The sequence below is a fragment of the Aphanomyces invadans genome (genome assembly GCF_000520115.1).
Source record: "Aphanomyces invadans strain NJM9701 unplaced genomic scaffold supercont1.10, whole genome shotgun sequence".
Classification (NCBI taxonomy): domain Eukaryota; phylum Oomycota; class Saprolegniomycetes; order Saprolegniales; family Verrucalvaceae; genus Aphanomyces; species Aphanomyces invadans.
The window spans coordinates 778,373-794,585 of record NW_008580155.1 but is presented as its reverse complement, the minus strand read 5'-3'; the positions used below and the strand labels follow the sequence as shown (position 1 = coordinate 794,585).

At 56.5% G+C, this 16,213-nt stretch overlaps 5 protein-coding genes across 5 annotated transcripts; 2 read left to right on the top strand and 3 right to left on the bottom strand.

Moving 5' to 3' along the window:
- The first annotated feature begins 495 nt into the window (after positions 1-495).
- On the top strand, positions 496-3,489 carry H310_05920 (hypothetical protein). Its single transcript, XM_008870787.1, has one exon. The coding sequence runs from the start codon at positions 509-511 to the stop codon at positions 3,455-3,457; it is 2,949 nt and encodes a 982-aa protein (XP_008869009.1). The 5' UTR covers positions 496-508; the 3' UTR covers positions 3,458-3,489.
- A 197-nt stretch (positions 3,490-3,686) lies between these two features.
- Positions 3,687-7,734, bottom strand: H310_05919 (Atypical/PI4K protein kinase). The gene is made up of 3 exons (XM_008870786.1): positions 7,235-7,734; positions 7,047-7,176; positions 3,687-6,997 (listed from the first exon to the last, which is right to left on the bottom strand). The coding sequence occupies exons 2-3, from the start codon at positions 7,166-7,168 to the stop codon at positions 3,973-3,975; spliced, it is 3,147 nt and encodes a 1,048-aa protein (XP_008869008.1). The 5' UTR covers positions 7,169-7,176; positions 7,235-7,734; the 3' UTR covers positions 3,687-3,972.
- A 1,164-nt stretch (positions 7,735-8,898) lies between these two features.
- On the bottom strand, positions 8,899-9,249 carry H310_05918 (hypothetical protein; the record flags this gene model as incomplete). The annotated part of the gene is made up of 1 exon (XM_008870785.1): positions 8,899-9,249. One exon carries the CDS (start codon positions 9,247-9,249, stop codon positions 8,899-8,901), a length of 351 nt encoding a protein of 116 aa, XP_008869007.1.
- A 2,182-nt stretch (positions 9,250-11,431) lies between these two features.
- H310_05917 (hypothetical protein) lies at positions 11,432-12,039 on the top strand (the record flags this gene model as incomplete). The annotated part of the gene is made up of 3 exons (XM_008870784.1): positions 11,432-11,649; positions 11,698-11,855; positions 11,909-12,039. The coding sequence occupies 3 exons, from the start codon at positions 11,432-11,434 to the stop codon at positions 12,037-12,039; spliced, it is 507 nt and encodes a 168-aa protein (XP_008869006.1).
- A 1,855-nt stretch (positions 12,040-13,894) lies between these two features.
- On the bottom strand, positions 13,895-16,178 carry H310_05916 (hypothetical protein). The gene is made up of 2 exons (XM_008870783.1): positions 15,857-16,178; positions 13,895-15,800 (listed from the first exon to the last, which is right to left on the bottom strand). The coding sequence occupies exon 2, from the start codon at positions 14,812-14,814 to the stop codon at positions 14,185-14,187; it is 630 nt and encodes a 209-aa protein (XP_008869005.1). The 5' UTR covers positions 14,815-15,800; positions 15,857-16,178; the 3' UTR covers positions 13,895-14,184.
- Between the last annotated feature and the right edge of the window lie 35 nt (positions 16,179-16,213).

Here is a 16,213-nt window from a genome sequence, read left to right as displayed (position 1 = left end):
TGGTTCATGGTAGTTCGTGGAGATAAAAGACAGTATAAAGCGGCGTGAAGACCTCCACGGAAAGTGCATTGTCTAAAGTGTGAATACTGATCTCCCCCCGACTTCGAAACGGTCAAACTCGATAATGTATTGTGCTCTGTTTCGAAGTGGGGGGGAGATCAGTAAAGCGCGGGAACGTTCATACAGATTGTGACATGTTCAACCAACATTAACTGGCACCATCTTCGAGGACAGCCCAAAAAAGCGGCGATATCATCATCTAGGTGCCTTGCCGTGGGATTGGCTCGTCGTCTTGCGATACATCTCGACCAAGATTGAGACAAATCCATCCTACACTCACCAGCTCCATCCTTCATTCTCATGAGCATCTCGCACTCTGATTGGCTATACGATGACAACAACCGCCAATCATCGACTTGCACGATGACCATACGACACGCGCAGCGACACTCCGCAGGCACGACGTTGACGAGGGTCGTTCATTTCGAAACAAGACTACACATTTGCAATGGCCCCCGAAGTGGACCTCTTCCTTGTCTGCGATACAACTGCCTCCATGGGCCGGTATATTTCATCGCTGGCAGCAACCATTCGCCAAGTATTTGCCGTCATCAAGTTGCTCTTTCGCGGTCGCGTCAAGCTCCACGTGGTGTCGTACAAAAACTATTGCGACGGCAAACTCGTCGTCACGCACCGCAGTCAGCGCACGCACTCAAACAAGCAAATCCTGGAATTTGTCGCCGACCTGGTTCCGCATGGTGGTGGCGATATCCCTGAGGCCATCAAAACCGCCCTCAACTTTGTGCACAGCACCGTCAACAGTATTCGGGAAGCGTCCGCGATTTCGACGGAAGCCCTCGTTTTGATCTTCACTGACGCGCCCCCGCACCACTCTCATACCCTGTCTCGCTATTGGCGACATGAAAGGGATGCCATTCAAACCAACCCCACATACACCGCGGGTTACGACTGGCTCTCGATTCGTCGCGCCTTCCAAGTCGCGAGCATTCCTGTCTTCACCTTCCACTCAAACCTCGACTGCGCGTATCGAACGGCACAATCTGTTCTTTTTTATTCGGCGCTGGGGCCTGTGGTGCTTGTAGAGAACGAATCGACGACCGAAATCACAAAGGCCACGATGGGGCTGCTTCTGCAGCTCATGGGGCACAAATTTGAGTTCTCTGACTTGTTTACTTGCGTTCGCGTCTGGGCCGACTGTGCTGCGTTCGGCGGTGACGCGGAAGATGCTGTGTTTCCCGACGTGGATGCACGCCTGACGTGCACGCGTCTTCCGTTTCAGTTTGACGCGTTGCCCTGGATGGACGAGGACGTGAGTCCCTTGCCCGCGCTGTTTGAAACCAATGAAGAATACCAGCGCATGGTGTATCACGTTTTTGGGGCGCTAGTCACGCCTACCAACGTCCTGGCGCTGACGTACAACACGATCTTGGCCAAACTCTGGCGACTCATCTGCAAGCGCCGATCGGATCCGAGGTATGCGTCGCTGACCACGACGCTGTCGTTGTGTGTGCCTGCCTTGACTGGTTTGGACAAACAACAGGTCCAGCAATGGATTCAAGAATCACACAACGAAAGCCACGCCATTCGGGATACGATCATGGCCCTCACCCACGACATTGGCTCAAGCGACCGCAGCATTATCGTGCTCGAACGAAACACTCTTCTCGACTCGGTCGACCCTGCCGACTTGAGATCTCTCGCGCGAGCGCCCACCCCCAACGCGATTCGCACCGTCCAGTCGATCCTAACGCACTTGCAGCTTGTGACCCTCGACGATGGCCGCCCGACCGATGGATTGATCGATCGTGACGGTGTTCCGCACTTCCTTCCTCTCGACCTCCCCGACATCAAGCTCTTTTCGTTCCTGTGCCACTTGGTCGCTCCAGGCACGGTATTTTCAGTTCGAGGCAGCGCCGTCGTAGCGATGCTGTGTGTGTCGTCGAACCATTCGATCATGAAAGATCGCGCGCACGATTTCCTCCACAGCATCCGCGGCACGTGGCTCCCTCTTGACGTGGCAACGGATTACCCTGAAATCCTCTCGGTCGAGTACATCAAGCTCCTCCACCGGCACAGACAGTTCTTGACGCCCAATGAACTCGTCGTGTACGATCGACTGTACGCGATGCACCGCATGCGGCTCGCCGCCACGAAAGATGTCGACGTGACCGTGGGCGCAACCCCTGTCAAGGCCCAGCTCCGACTAGATATCAAGGCCAAGTGCCTCAGCTGCAACACCCACGTAAGCGTGAGTCTCATGACGACCAAGGACTTGTGCGCGATTTGCGTCGAGTATGGCCTTGCCGACGCTCGGGCGATCCAACGCAAACACATCACCCCCGTCAACAAGTCGCACATGGTCGAATGCACTGTGTGCCACTGCCTCTATGCCGTTGTCCAGCCAGAACTGCTCAACATTGCTCCGAAATGTTTTTATTGCCGACAATGGGTCAAGCCGCGCCCAATTGCTCCCGTGGTGGAGTGCGTGCGCTGCTTGAACAAGTATCTGGACCCTGCTCATTTGATTGAGGCTCCGCCTGGAGACGTCGGATGGACGTGCACCCCCTGCCTCGCGGTCGCACCCCAAGCGGCAACGATGGTGAAAACCGTTCCCTTCAAGACGATAATGGAGTCCAACCTCGAGTTGTCTCGGGAGTTTGGATGGACAAAGCCCAAGCGAGCTCAGGAATTTGTCGACCTCGCCTTCAATCAGCACACCAACTACTTCAAACTGTACACACAGCATCATGCGCTCCTTTTTGGCGTGAAACCAGCACAGACACAACGTCACAGTCAAGACAAGGTCATTGTCGTTCTTGTGGATGGCAAGCCTATCCACGACGCTGAGTCCTTGTGCAAGGCCTTGGTCTTCAACGTTCTCGAAGGGTCGCTCCGAGATGTATGCAACCTTTGCTTCGAGGAGTTCTCGCTCCCGCAGCTCGACAGTGCCTGCGGCCGGTGTCCCACCCGCGTCTGCCAGGGCTGCATTGGTCAATGGTACGGAGAAGTTAAGATTGGCAGGGTTCTCTTCACGTCGCACTTGACTTGTCCGTTTTGCCGCCAAAAGCCCCAGCCCAGCGTATGGCTGCGATACAACAAGGCCGCGCGCGAGTTGGCAACGTCGCCGATGCCCGCGATGAAGGCCAATGCGTACTACGGCTGGTGCAGCACTTGCGGCAAAATCAAGGAAATGATGCCAAAGTCGTGTGCCCGCGACGTGCCTCGCCTTGCCAAATATGAATGCGACGATTGCATCGCCAAGTCGGCCATATATCCCCAGTGTCCCCGTTGCAAAGTCCAAACCGAGAGAATCGACGGGTGCAACCACATCTTGTGCATCTGTGGCCAGAACTGGTGCTATGCCTGCGGCGAGGAGTTTGAGTCAGCGGACAGCACTTATTCGCACATGTACCGGGAGTGCCAAGTCGGTCTATAATGCGTCGACAAACATGACGATTGCCATGCACATCTCTGCTGCTCGAGTCTGTCGGGTGCAGCTTATATAACTCTACTTAGCTCATGAAGGAGTGACTGACGCATAACTTGCGCGGAGCCTTGCCTTGGAACGACCAAGCGAAGCCTCGCGCATCATCTTGGGGGCAAACAACTTCCGGATAATATAGTCTCCTCTCGATAAAGCGAGAGTACTCTGATTGGTGGCATTTTCGAGTACACGTCTGTGATTGGTAGATAGAATCTTGCTGTGGTGGGAAATGGCCACCGAACTCTGCACCAGAAGAGGAAGCGACTGAGAACGAAGCTTGCGCCGACTTCGGGGAGGTTGCGCCGCCGCTCGTTGGTGTTGTTTGTGAGCCGTCTCCGCGAGACACGACAAGCCCATCTCACCGTACACAGGTCATGGGCGGAGCTAATGGAACGCAAAGGTACGAGGAGGACGGTATTACGACTTTCCACGCCTGCCGGTGTCGACCTTTCGACCGACCGACTCGGCTAGGGGCGGATGCCGTTGGTCATTCTCTGAAAGTTGTCGTACTGGTTGGTGCTATAATTGCCGTGGCTCTTCCGAATGAGGTAGAGCATGTGGGACACGACTTCATGCTTGGTGAGCGACGCCTTGAACCGGCCGCGGAAGCGAGATAATATGTACGCCGTGTCCTTTTGAAAAAAGCACGGGAACGGCGAGTTGTGGGCCATAATCTCGACCAAGTCGCACAGCTCGTCGCAGTGTTGCTGCAACGCCAAGAACCCGCGCGTGCACAGGGTCACGTACTCTTTGAACCCATCGGACTCGGGGCCGCCCATGCACTCGACCATTTCGGTGGTCAGTTTGAACGGCGCGGTCTCGATGCTGAAGCTCCCGCCGGGCGCGATCCCGAGAAGAAACCCGTAGTCGATGTGGATAATGTGGCCTTCGTTGTCGAGCATAATGTTGCCGTTGTGCCGATCTTTGATTTGCAAAAAGTACGACACCAACGAGTACCCCGCCATCGATTGAATGTACTGCGTTTGGGCGTCGAGGAAACGAGGCGACCCCGGAGGTCCGTACGACTTTTCAAAGTGGTGCAGGAGAGACACATACCCGTCGCGTTTCTTGAGGCCGTCCAGCGAGATCGCGTTCACGAGTGTCTCGATGATTCCGGTCGACGAGCTCGTGGCGATGATGCGGTACACCTTAAGCCAAATGGGGAGGTTTGCCGCCTTGAAAATGTCCATAAACTTTTGAATGAGCTGCAGCGTAAAGACTTCCTGCCGCATGTCGTCGTTGCTCTTGCCGATCAATGAAACAATGTCCCAGCCCGGTAGGTGACCGTGGGGACTCTGCGCCTTCATGCGGTCTCGCTTGGACGCCCACGACTCGCCGAACGCAGCCTCCAGGTCTCTCCTTCTCGCCTTTTCACGCTCGATCACTTCCTCCGACATGTTCATGTGGGACAACTCGATGGCTTGGCTAAACACTTGGCTCTCCACCTCCGACCCGTCGTGCGTATCGATGATGTCTTCTTCGTCGGACCCCATCTCCTTTTCCACGATCGACGGCGTCGTCGGTGTCGACTCGGCGTCCGCCGTGCCCCCATTCTCGTTCTTGTCCAGGCTCTCGCGGTTTATCAAGTGGCGGACTTCGTCATCGTCGTCGTCGTATTTTGGTGTGGTCGCTCCACCGAGCACCGACGTCGCTGGCTTGCTACCACCAGGGGACATGATGTTCAAGCTCGTGCTGGCGCCACGTATGACCTCAAACACGAGCAATATGGGGACCCGTGCCTTGGTACTGAATGCCGTGCCTTCGTTGTGGGGAAGTCGAAGGACCTGCTCGAAAGGATCGGTTGCTTTCACCAATGGGATGTATGCCATCCGCGGCAGCTCAAACGTCTCCAAGTGCTTGGCCAGCATCGGTTTTCGCTCCGTGATGGGAACAAAGCGCAGCTTTTCCGCAATGTCCGTGATCTGCTGGACAAACGCGCACTCGTCGCTGTAGTATGTTGCAAGGACGGACAAGTCGGCGTCGCTGATGGATTTTTTCCGACGAGCGGGCGCGGGTGGCGGCGACGTCGTGAGCGAGTCGGACCGCTTGATCCAGTCCGATACGCTCATGATGGGCGTTTGTCCTGCAGATGGCGGCTTCTCTAGCCCGGACGAAGTCGACCCGGGTGCAAGCAAGTGCTGCTGAAAGTACGAGTAGTCGGAGAACTTTACATCGTCGACGGTGGACGACGCGATCGCAGCGGCATGCTGCTGCTCGGCCTGGTGGCGGTATTCGCTGATCGTGTCGAGGAGGCGGCCGACCAGGTGGAACTGTTCGTCCGTCATGGCCGGGAGAATACGCTTGGACGTGAGAACGTCTGCCCGCGACGACCCGATGATGCGGACTTCGACCTCCACGATGAGCCGCACGACGCGGGCGTACGTGGACTGCGTCCGGAGCGGGGACAATGGGTCGGCGGCGTCTTCGAGTGCACCGCGCAGTTGCCAGATCAGGAGCAGCGCCAAATGGATGGACCGCGAACAGATCGACAAGATCAAGTCGTCCATCCAAAACAACTTTTCAAACTCAAACATGGGCACATTCAAATACGCGTGGACGAGCTGCGGCCAGTAAAACTCGACCTGGTTGATCTTGGTAAAGGAATACGCGAGCAGCTTCTCCACGATCGGCTTGAACACGAGCGGGTCGCTCTCGAGGTTCTGGTGCAGCAAGATGATCGCGCGAAACACTGTGAACGTCGGCAAACGAAATTCCCGATGCAGACCGAGAATCTTAATGTCCAGCGGAATCTCGGGCTGCTCCACGGTGTGGTCCAAATACCGCTTGTCTGCGAGCAGCAGCACTTCAAGTTCCTCCGCCGTGATCGCGCCCTGTTTGAACAGATCGATGGCGATGTTGGTCGCTTCCGTGTGCGACGGGCCCATTGGCATGATGAGCTCAATCGGCGCTTCGGGATTCAGCGGACGGGGGTACACGCAAATGCCACAATCCAGGCGCTGCGTGATAGCTTTGAGGTAGTTGACGAAAGTCTGAGCGTTGTAGCAGTCGTCACAAATCCGCATGGCCGAGTAGTACGATCGGTGCGGGAGGGGGAGTTTGTGTTGTGAGTGGCGGTCACAAAAGGTCGCGTCGCAACTGGAACATTTGAACTTGGTGAGGGCGGCGGCAGCAGCCATCGCAGCCGGGTCGTCCGTAGACGTTTGACATCGCATGCATTTTATTTGTGTGTCGAGTTCGACGACGGAGCTCGCAGGCGACAGCAGCACCGCGCTGTCGCAGCTCGACGGACTGCTGTGCAACGTCGCAGTCAGCACCGGCACGCTCGTTTCAATGTTGAGCTGAATCGCGCGATGCCACTTTTCCTTGTCCATCGCCGTGTCAGCGTACGCGTAGAACACCTTGTTCTGCGCCGTTGCAAACAGAAACCCGTGCGTGTAGATGTGCATGTTGCCCTTTCCGTCCCAGTCCTGCACACCGATGACGTCGACTTCGCCTTTCACGCGCATCATGTGTTCGGCATCTTCTTGCGTGCTGAAAGTACACATGCGTCCGTGACGACACAACCTAGTGTATGGCGCACCTGTAGTAGTAAAAGCACGTTCCGATCAAGAGGCAGTAGTGGCGGAGCATCGGTGGCGGCGAGTACGGGCTCGTGCGAAACGTGAGGAATCCTTCGCACGACGCACGAGGACCTTTCATCATGAGTTGGCCTACTGCGAACGCAACATGAGACCAACGCGGACGACGATATCGTCCCCACTAGCGTACCGTTGACAGTCCAGCGCCGTCGTCCAACTTACTGCTTGCGTCCGACGGGCGGTTGGATCTCCCTGGCGCGCCTCACTTCTTTCGACCCCCAACAGCCGTTTCTCCAGCGATCAACAAAAATATGCCTCGACCAGAGGATATAACCCTAACCATTATCGTCGCAACTGCGATGCGTCCTGGAGCGCCGCGCTTGTGGACGTTGTCGGCGGCAGAAGCCTCCCGTCGACAAGAGGCCCCAACATGACAGCACTCGATCGCGTGCTTGCGCGCGATGCGGCTCGGAGGTGCCTGTCGCGTCGTAGTCGACCTTTTATTGGCACGACGCCTTCCCAAGTAACATGGATGTGCCAATGCAACCATACACATTCAAGAGCCAAGGTGCACCCAGCATCATTCACGCACAGGCAGCTTGCTCGAGAGGATATCTTTTGTTGAGTTAGTGACGCGGCGCTCCAACCGAGACCGCGATGCCCGCCGGAAGGAACCCGATGGCGTGTCCCTCAAATTCAATACTGTGTCAAATCATTGCATATCAACATGTCTATGTAGTACTACTAGATCCATTCTGCGCATTGTGATACTTAGTACTCGAATAATCCAGTGGGATACTAGGCATCCAAGGCTACTATTTAGTACCCGTACAGTGAGATATATTGGGCCTCTGACGTTTGTGTACGATTTATTTCTATACGATGGAAATATATATTTGTTATCACAGGACCTATATAATGCAATGCAATGAATTTGAATTCTGCCTTTGAATTTTGGCTGTCGCGGCGACCCTGCTCTTGCAGAATGGAGCATGACGAGGACCACTTCAGGAAGGCCCAGGAACACATTTCAGAGAACACGCGGCAGGTGGTGTTAGCGCTAGAACAATCTGCGAAGGAACACAGCAAGTGGCTTGCTGCATTGTGTTGCAGTATCTCGCTTGACATTCGACGGCCAGCGGTCAATGCCAAGAAGAGGCGGCTCGACCTAGATGCTGCGCATCGACTTGCCGACCCACTGCCTGCTCTGGAGAAACGTCAAAAGTCTATCGAGGACAAGGGTATTGCTGAATCTGTCAAATCGCCCTGTCCCGACGAGAACACTTCAGCTCAATTGGCAGAAGATGTACACGAACAGGCGAAGTTACGGTCGTCACGGAATCCCTCCAGAAAGCGCTCTATCCGCGACAGTGAGGTCAATGAGGAAGCGCCAGAAGAACTCAACCCGTTTGCGATGAAGGTTGCCGAACTGAAGCAAGCATTGAAGGATAGGGGGCTCAAGACGGCAGGTTTGAAAGCGTCCTTGATTGCCAGGTTACTCGAAGCAATCGAAAGCGAGAAGGTGTCGTCGGTAACCTCATCGCGCCCAACGTCTCACGGATCCAGCGCCTATCCCCAAATAAAGACCGATTTGTCGAGCGACCCCGCTGTTGACAAATCTGACGAGATCGTCGAAGAGAGCGATGCGAGCTTCGTCGAGGCACAATCGCAGCACGACGTCAACGAGAACTCCACCACTATACACTCCCCTGCACGGACAACACTTTTTTCAAACGAAAAGGGCACTGTTGCCAAATCGACTGTAGGCAAGAACGACGATGATGTTGTGGTAGTGAAGAAATCCACTGTTGGATCGACGTCTGAACGACCAGCGACCGTAATTACAGATCTACCTCACAAGCATCCGACCTCTCCAAGCAGACTCACGCCTAAACCATCGAGCGATGACCAGCATGATACGAAGCACTCTCGAAAAAGTCGTATGGCGAAGTTCGTGAACCTGCATCCGCCGCTTGTGGCCGATCCTAGCGATGTTGAAGACAACGACGACGGCGACAGGATAGTCAAGCTGGAATCGTCGATCAACTCAGCCAGTGCAGCGGCAAATCTCGTTGACTTGGTGTCTCCAGAGTCCGAGAAGGATGGACCGTCCAGAGCATCCCCTGCCTCAAGAAATCGATCACCGATTGCAGCGAAGAAGGAACGTCCGCCGTTTTCCCGCGAACAAGCGAACGAGGCCTCCATTGTAGTCGACCTGGTGTCTCCGGAGAAAGAAACCCCTTCTCCCAACAAATCCGCTCGGAGTCAGTCGCCCGAGTCGAAGAAATCCTCACCTGCAGTGGTGAAAAAGACCCGCCATGCTGATCACCCCACGACGAAACCAGTTCCCGCCATCAAACAAGTCGCAACGTCGCTGTCCATGGCCAAGGCGCCATCGATTCTTGCATCTCCACAACGAAACCACGACAGGCCAGACGCGACAACACAGCCGTCGGAAAATTCAACAGTTGTGGGCTCGACGAGTCCAACACGGGTCCAGTTCCCAACCTCGTCTTCACCGCCACGAGTGGGCCACGAGAATTCGCCAGGCTCCCCGAAATCCCCTCCCGACCAACGCGTGCGAAAAGAATCGTTCCAAGATGTCCAAGTGCCTTCCCATCCGACGAAATCTGTCAAAGCTGTAGCTCTGTTTGATACCACCGTGTCGCCGTACCTTCCACCAGCGCGCAGCAAATCCAACATCGCAACGTCGTCGTTTGATGGCAGACCTGGGCATTCAACAATAACTGCAATTGATGAGCCCAAGACGCCGACCGACGAGACTCTCCAACCCATGCAGGAATTGCTAGTTTCTCGTCGGCCTCACGAAAATCAGCCGTTGAACTCGATTCGCAGCAATCGCAAGCTCCTTGACGACAATATGCGTCTTCAAGTCCCGCGTGCTCAAACTCCCCAAGTATTTGGCGCATCCGAGTCCAGTCGGCGACCTCTGTTTGGTGGCGACATCTCGCCCATTGCATCGACCGACGACAGGTCGAACCTGCATTCGAAAGCGAGCAATTCGCCCCCTCGGGCGTTTTCGATGCAACCTCGACGCGAAGACGATGCTGTTGGTGTGGCGAAATCGGACTTGCTCATCTCCACTGCAGCGTCGTTGTTTGCGTCGGCGACTTCGCCGATTGTCAAGGGTTTCGCGTCGTTCAAGTCGGCATTTGGACTGACCAAGACATTGGACAACGAGGCAACCAACTCGTCGGACAGCATCAAGTCGCCCGTGCCAAAAGTGCCAGCGCCAAAGGTGTTTCAGTCCAAGGCTACATTTGCCTCCAAGCGACAGGGAGTGCCTGCAACATCTTTGTACGAGACACTCCAAGCTCGAAACACCGCTGTCTCCTTAGCACCGCCCATCGCTCGTCCTGGACAACAACAAGAGCTTGGCTCCTCTGTCAAGAGATCTCATAGCCCCGTTGCAAGGAACGTGACGACTGGAATGGAAGACCTCGTGGCGTCCAAGGACCGGGAATTTCAACAAGCAATTGAGCGCGAGTCGATACGACTTCGCCTTGCAGCCAAGGAATCGGCGAAGAAGCGCATTGAGCGAGAAATGGATACAATCAAAGCTGGGACCAATTCGGTGGCCGCGTCAACGGAGGACGTAAGCGATGACCAAACTGTGTCGAGCTCGAAGGCGAGCGTTGGTAACGTGAGCGACCCGCACGACTTGAATGACCAGGACGAAGTCACCATGTCGCTTCCATCGGTGGAATCCTCTTTGAACGAACCCAGCGCCTCCGAGGTGGTGGCGACCAGTATTGCTGCGGGAATAGCGAAGAAGCCATCGAATCTCGTCAGCGGGTTGCACTCCCTCACAAGCCTAGTCGTGAAGGACTCAAGTGCACAAGCGCAGAATCCATCCAACGCACGTGGCGCTGGGCCAAGTGTCGTCAGCGCGTTGCGAATGGCCGAGCGGAATCGTCTGACAGAACAGAAACGTCTCCTCGATAAGAAGAAGCGCAAAGAGGCGCTGTTGAAAAAGTACGAAGAACAGCGCAAACTGGACGAAGAGCGGCGGAAAAAAGCCACTTCTGCCAGTGCCAAGGAACAAAGCGAGAGAGCGGCCAAAGAGCTGCGACTCAAGGTAGCCCCACAATTCAATGAATGTTCCACCATGTCCACATGTAGCGGGAACGAGAAGCCCGCGAAAAGAAAGAGCGAGAAACAGAATTGGCCAAGAAGAAGCAGCACCGATTGCAAGACATGCAAGCGTTGGATGAGAAGAAGAAGCAATTGGCGAAAGAAAAGGAGCATGCCATGAAGGACAAGGTCGAAAAGATGGTAGCCCCCCCTGCCTCGTTTGACCACAACACTTGATGGAGCTCCTTGGATGTAGCGCCAAGATCTTGAGGCTGAATCCAATCAACCTGAAATGGTTGTACCCCCACCCTCGTCGTCCGTGACAACTTACTCCGAGAAGAGCGTTGCCAAACACCCAAGCCCGTCAGTCCACTCGGAAGGAGCTGTCGCGCATGTAGCAACCCCTTCGCTCGCTCATGCAGCCCCCCCCGTGAAGCCACCAATGGCCAAACAAAACACACCGTCGAAGAAAGAGCTCACCAACTACGAAATGTCGGATGGCCCAGAAAGGTATGTGAATGCTGCTTCTCCCCGCGCCGTCATTGACTTTATCCGCAGTGACGACAGCGGAAACTCCGACTCGGAGTGCAAGAAAATTCCGTCGTGGGCCCAACGGGACGCGTTAGAACAAGCGTTGGCCCGCCAGTTTGGCCCGAGTGCCATCGATCCGACGCCAACGATCTTCCCGGACTTTGTCGACACGTGCGACCTCGAAGGTAACAAAACCGTGCTATCTTTGAACGTGGCTAACGCAATCATGGATTTGCAGCCATTTTCCAACCCGCGGACGCCTCCAAGAAGAAGCGATTCCAAAAGCGCACGAGCTCGGGAAATTGGCTCGCTGACCGGCCGACCATGCGTGACAAAGTAGCGTACAAGCGGGCGATGGGGTTCAAGTGAGTCGTCGCGGTCCATCATGCACCGCGCTCTATTATTATTAACGTTCTCCAACACGCGCGCCGATATTTACTACGGTACTCGACCCCTCGCCAACCACCAACTTCAACGGGGTCACTGAACCTGCGCCTCGGTGGCGGCGATCGGAACCCATCCGCACAGAACGCCGACACCAAACTCGGACGGGTGGGTCCGTCGGTAACAACAAAACGCGCACCGTCAAGATGGACGTGGCGGGCGTGCTGGCCATCGACTAGGTGGGGGGGCGCGTGAAATTAACACAGGATCGCAACGTCACGGCGGCCACTCCAGTGTGTTCAGCGGACCCTGCGCAGCGACGGAAAGCGAGGGGGCCACCGCGTTTGCGCGCTGCCGGACGGCGTTCGTGCCGCGAGGGTGTTTTTTTCATGCCGCATTGCGCCGCCTCGTCGAGAATGTCTTGGTTTCTGTATGGACGTGCCTTTTTTTCCGTGGCACCGCCTATCCACGACTTTTTTGAAATTTGAACCCGAGTCCCACGGCGGTGCCAGCCACACAGGCATGGAATGGCAGGTGTCCGTCGGAGCGCGCGTATCTACTCGGGCTTCTTATGTGCGGACCAGTGACACTGTCGAGCGCGAAGTTGGTGCTGGACCAGACCACACGTGTCTGCTCCAGGGAACGCGTTTACAGTAGCGATGTGTGGGGTCGACGACCGCGTTGGGGGAAGCTGGTGGTGCCAAGGCGGCGTGGGTTTCTTGAACACGCACGCCACCTTGGCGCATGTAACGCGCTATGTTCTGCTGGTAGAGCAATGTCGACAGTACAACTACACGTTGATCGCAAACGGGAAGTCGGCACGTGTTTGTGCATCTGTATGAGCGCGAAGATTGTCTGAACCGACTTACGAACGCCGGAAGCGAGTCCCACCCCAAGAGAGTCCGACACCCGATGCGTCGTCGAGAAGGGCGAGGCGCGGGCAGGACTCGACCCCGCGGCGGCCCCCTCCACCATGGACGGATTGCCCTACGGGGCGCGTCCATTCGGCTTTACCGCGAAGAACATGATGCAACCACGTGGTGGCTCAGCTGGGTGGCACATTGAGTTTGCCCGTTGTAGAGGCGACACCCCTCCCCATTCACTTGGTTTCACTATAGCACGTCCACCTGGGTGCTCCACCACAGCGACATGATCGTCGTGTCGCACTCTCTCGCGGAATATTCAACCTTCAAGCGAGGACCCCGACGACGTTCGCTGGGTGACTCTTGGGCTCGGGGGGGAGTCGACGGTGGCATGCACGCCACACACCTTGATATGTCCTTCCGTCGACCGCGCGGGCCACGCGACCTCCCGTCGACGAGGGCCACCCGCCGAACTAGGGGAATCTTACAGAATGTTGGTGAGTAGCACCTCTAGAAACCCAGCTGGAATCTGGCGCCAGCCATCGTGGGACGACTCGATGCGTCCAGAAGCGTTAATTTACACTCTCCACGCATTCTCGGGTTAGTTCGCCGGTGGCCGAGACTTGGAGTGACGAAAGACCACCAACTTCCCACGGCGATGAACTGCATGCTCTCGCGCGCCGCATGTTCGCGTTGAATTCGAACCAGTGCAAACGTTTCTTGTCCAGGAACGACATTTGGGATATGCAAGGGAAACCGATACAACGCTGTCTGGAGGGGAGTTTAAACACGGTGGTGTCCAAAAATTGGAGAGCGTTTTGGGGGTGACTGGAGTTAAAACGCCATTTGGCAGGGAAAGCAGCAGGGTTGACCCAAGTAATTTCACGCAATTGGGTGGGTGCTCACAAGATTTCCCTTATATGAGTCCACCACCTGGGCCCCGAAATTGCTGTTTTCGTCGAGACTGCCACTTGGCCATTTGCATCGCGTCACCAACATGCATGCCTTTCCTCACGCTATGCCGATGGTATCGCTCGATGGACGCCTCATGCACGTCGACCCGCATGCTGACATGACTGCCAACATGTCGTCGCCGCAGCCGTCTCCTACCACGACCGCTGCTCCCGAGCGTCGTTTTGTGTGCACTGAACCGGGCTGTGGCAAGCGATTCAATCGCAAATTTACGCTGAAAGAACACACCAAGACGCACACAGGCGCGCGTCCGTACGCGTGTGACTATGAAGGCTGCTCGGCCAGCTTTAGTACGTCAGGCAACTTGAGTCGCCACAAATTTACCCACACGGGTGAAAAACCCTTTGGCTGTTCGTTCGAGATGTGCTACAAGCGGTTTTGTACGAAAGAAAAGCTGGCTCGCCACACCAAGACGCATTCCGGCATTCGCCCGTTTACTTGCAAAGTCGACGGATGCAACAAGCGCTTCAGCACGTCTGGCAACCTGGGTCGCCATCTCAAGACCCATCGCGACGCGAACGATGAAAACGTGTCCCCGACGCCATCGCCCACGTCGTGGGCTACGACTGACGAGCAACATTGTACACATCATTCGAGTCCAAGCACATCGAGCAGTCGCAGCAGCCACAGCAGTGCGTCGTCCGCGTTTGAGGAGCTGTCGTCGGCTGCGATCGATGAACACATCATTTCCGTGTTGCGGTACGACACCAAGGCAATCCCATCTTCCAAGCCGCCTGCGTTTCGGGCGCCCGCCGTGTCTCTCCAACGGAGCCACTCGGACTTTGTGCAGAACCGACCGCATCATCATGGCCATTCGCACAACGCCCCGCAGCTCCCACACACGTCGTCTTACGCATACCACAATGCGCAACACAACTTCCACCCGCAGGCGCCGCTTCAAATCGCCATTCCTGCCTACACCCATCCAGTCCAGCAGCCGTCGTCGGGCCGCCTCACGTTCAACATGGTGGACTCCCCGCCTGCGCAATGGCAGACTCACTTGGAGAACACGTTCCCAACCAAGTTGCCCCCGCGGTCGTCGGCGCCCCCGTCCAGCATCCCAGAGTACGAACCCCTTCCGTTCGACGCCAACGGAGCCAACGCGCAGCCAAAATTGGGACGCTCGGTGTCGGAGGGGGCGTTCTTCAACCTGTGGCTATGACACGTTGTCACGCGTACTGTTAGGACTAGATCTGCGGCATGCACCACTATAATAATAATATTAAGCTATGAAGTCATGACGGTGGAAGCAGTGCGGCAGCCAGAAGCCTTGCGCAAAACACGCTGGTTGAGGCCAGTGCGCCCGACCTGGAAGGTCCGATGTCGCACCAGCGGGTGGCGGCCCCACCACTCGACTCACACGCACGACAGAGCGGCTGCCTGTTGCTTGGGGCGCGCGCGTGGGACTCGTCCGCCGCGTGGTTGGGCGGCGGGTTGTCCACACCGTACAATACGCACGCCATGTCGAGCAGGAACAACCCGTCCAGAGAGTGGGTCTTGTGTGCACGCGGGTCGTCGAACCGACCACTTTGGTTCCGCAGGCGGGTAAAACTTGGGGTCCGCTCGAGGATCGGGACGGCGCTCGAGGTTCGTTGTTCGACGTGCTGACATGCGGCCATGCATCGACCGAGTGCGTACAAAGATATCCCCATCACGTGTCGAGAGCGCCCAACAACGCCATTTGTCCCTTCTGTGCGTCGTCGGGGCCATGGTGCATCGCGCCGAAGCAGCGCAGCCTGTACAAAAGATACCGTTCTGGGTGGAGGCAGCCCCATGGGTGAAATGTGGGTTCCAATCGCGCGGCGCCACCCCCACGGCCCCCCTGCCGCGCTGTGGCCCGTGAACGTCGTCACGCTGTGGGTAAATATGTGGATGACGGCGGTGGAGGGGGTGTTTTATCTCGCCGACTTGCTAACGCGTGGACGTTACGGTAGCCACCGCACTGTACTCGACCCATCTGCACGTACCAACATCATCCAGGCTTGGTCCGGCGGCTGCGTCTCGCGCGATGGGTAACCGGAGCGCACAAGGACGAGCCGCTGCCTTGCCGCCAAGTTGCAGATCGTGGTGTCGTTCCTCGACTAAGCGGCTCTCTTCCCTGGGAACGTTCTCGCGAACGGTCGACAACACGCCATGCGAGTCCGATCCACGTCGTCGGGGAGGCACGACCGCCCCCCTCCAACGTTCATGCGCGCTGCCCGCGTACGGCGCGTCGCTGGGGGCTGTCGGTGAGACCCGCGTGATGCTGTGCGTGGGCCGCTCCATCCACCCTGTCGTCGCGACCTGTTTCTGAGACTCCCATGTGTCGACCCAATCAGACGCCG

Excerpts from the sequence above, each read along its gene's own strand:
- H310_05916 (XM_008870783.1), bottom strand. The coding sequence starts at position 14,814 with ATGGGTGTAGGCAGGAATGGCGATTTGAAGCGGCGCCTGCGGGTGGAA.
- H310_05919 (XM_008870786.1), bottom strand. The coding sequence starts at position 7,168 with ATGATGAAAGGTCCTCGTGCGTCGTGCGAAGGATTCCTCACGTTTCGC. Across the intron at positions 6,998-7,046 it reads ACGTGCTTTTACTACTACAG|CACGCAAGAAGATGCCGAAC; the intron begins GTGCGCCATACA and ends GTGTACTTTCAG.
- H310_05920 (XM_008870787.1), top strand. The coding sequence starts at position 509 with ATGGCCCCCGAAGTGGACCTCTTCCTTGTCTGCGATACAACTGCCTCC.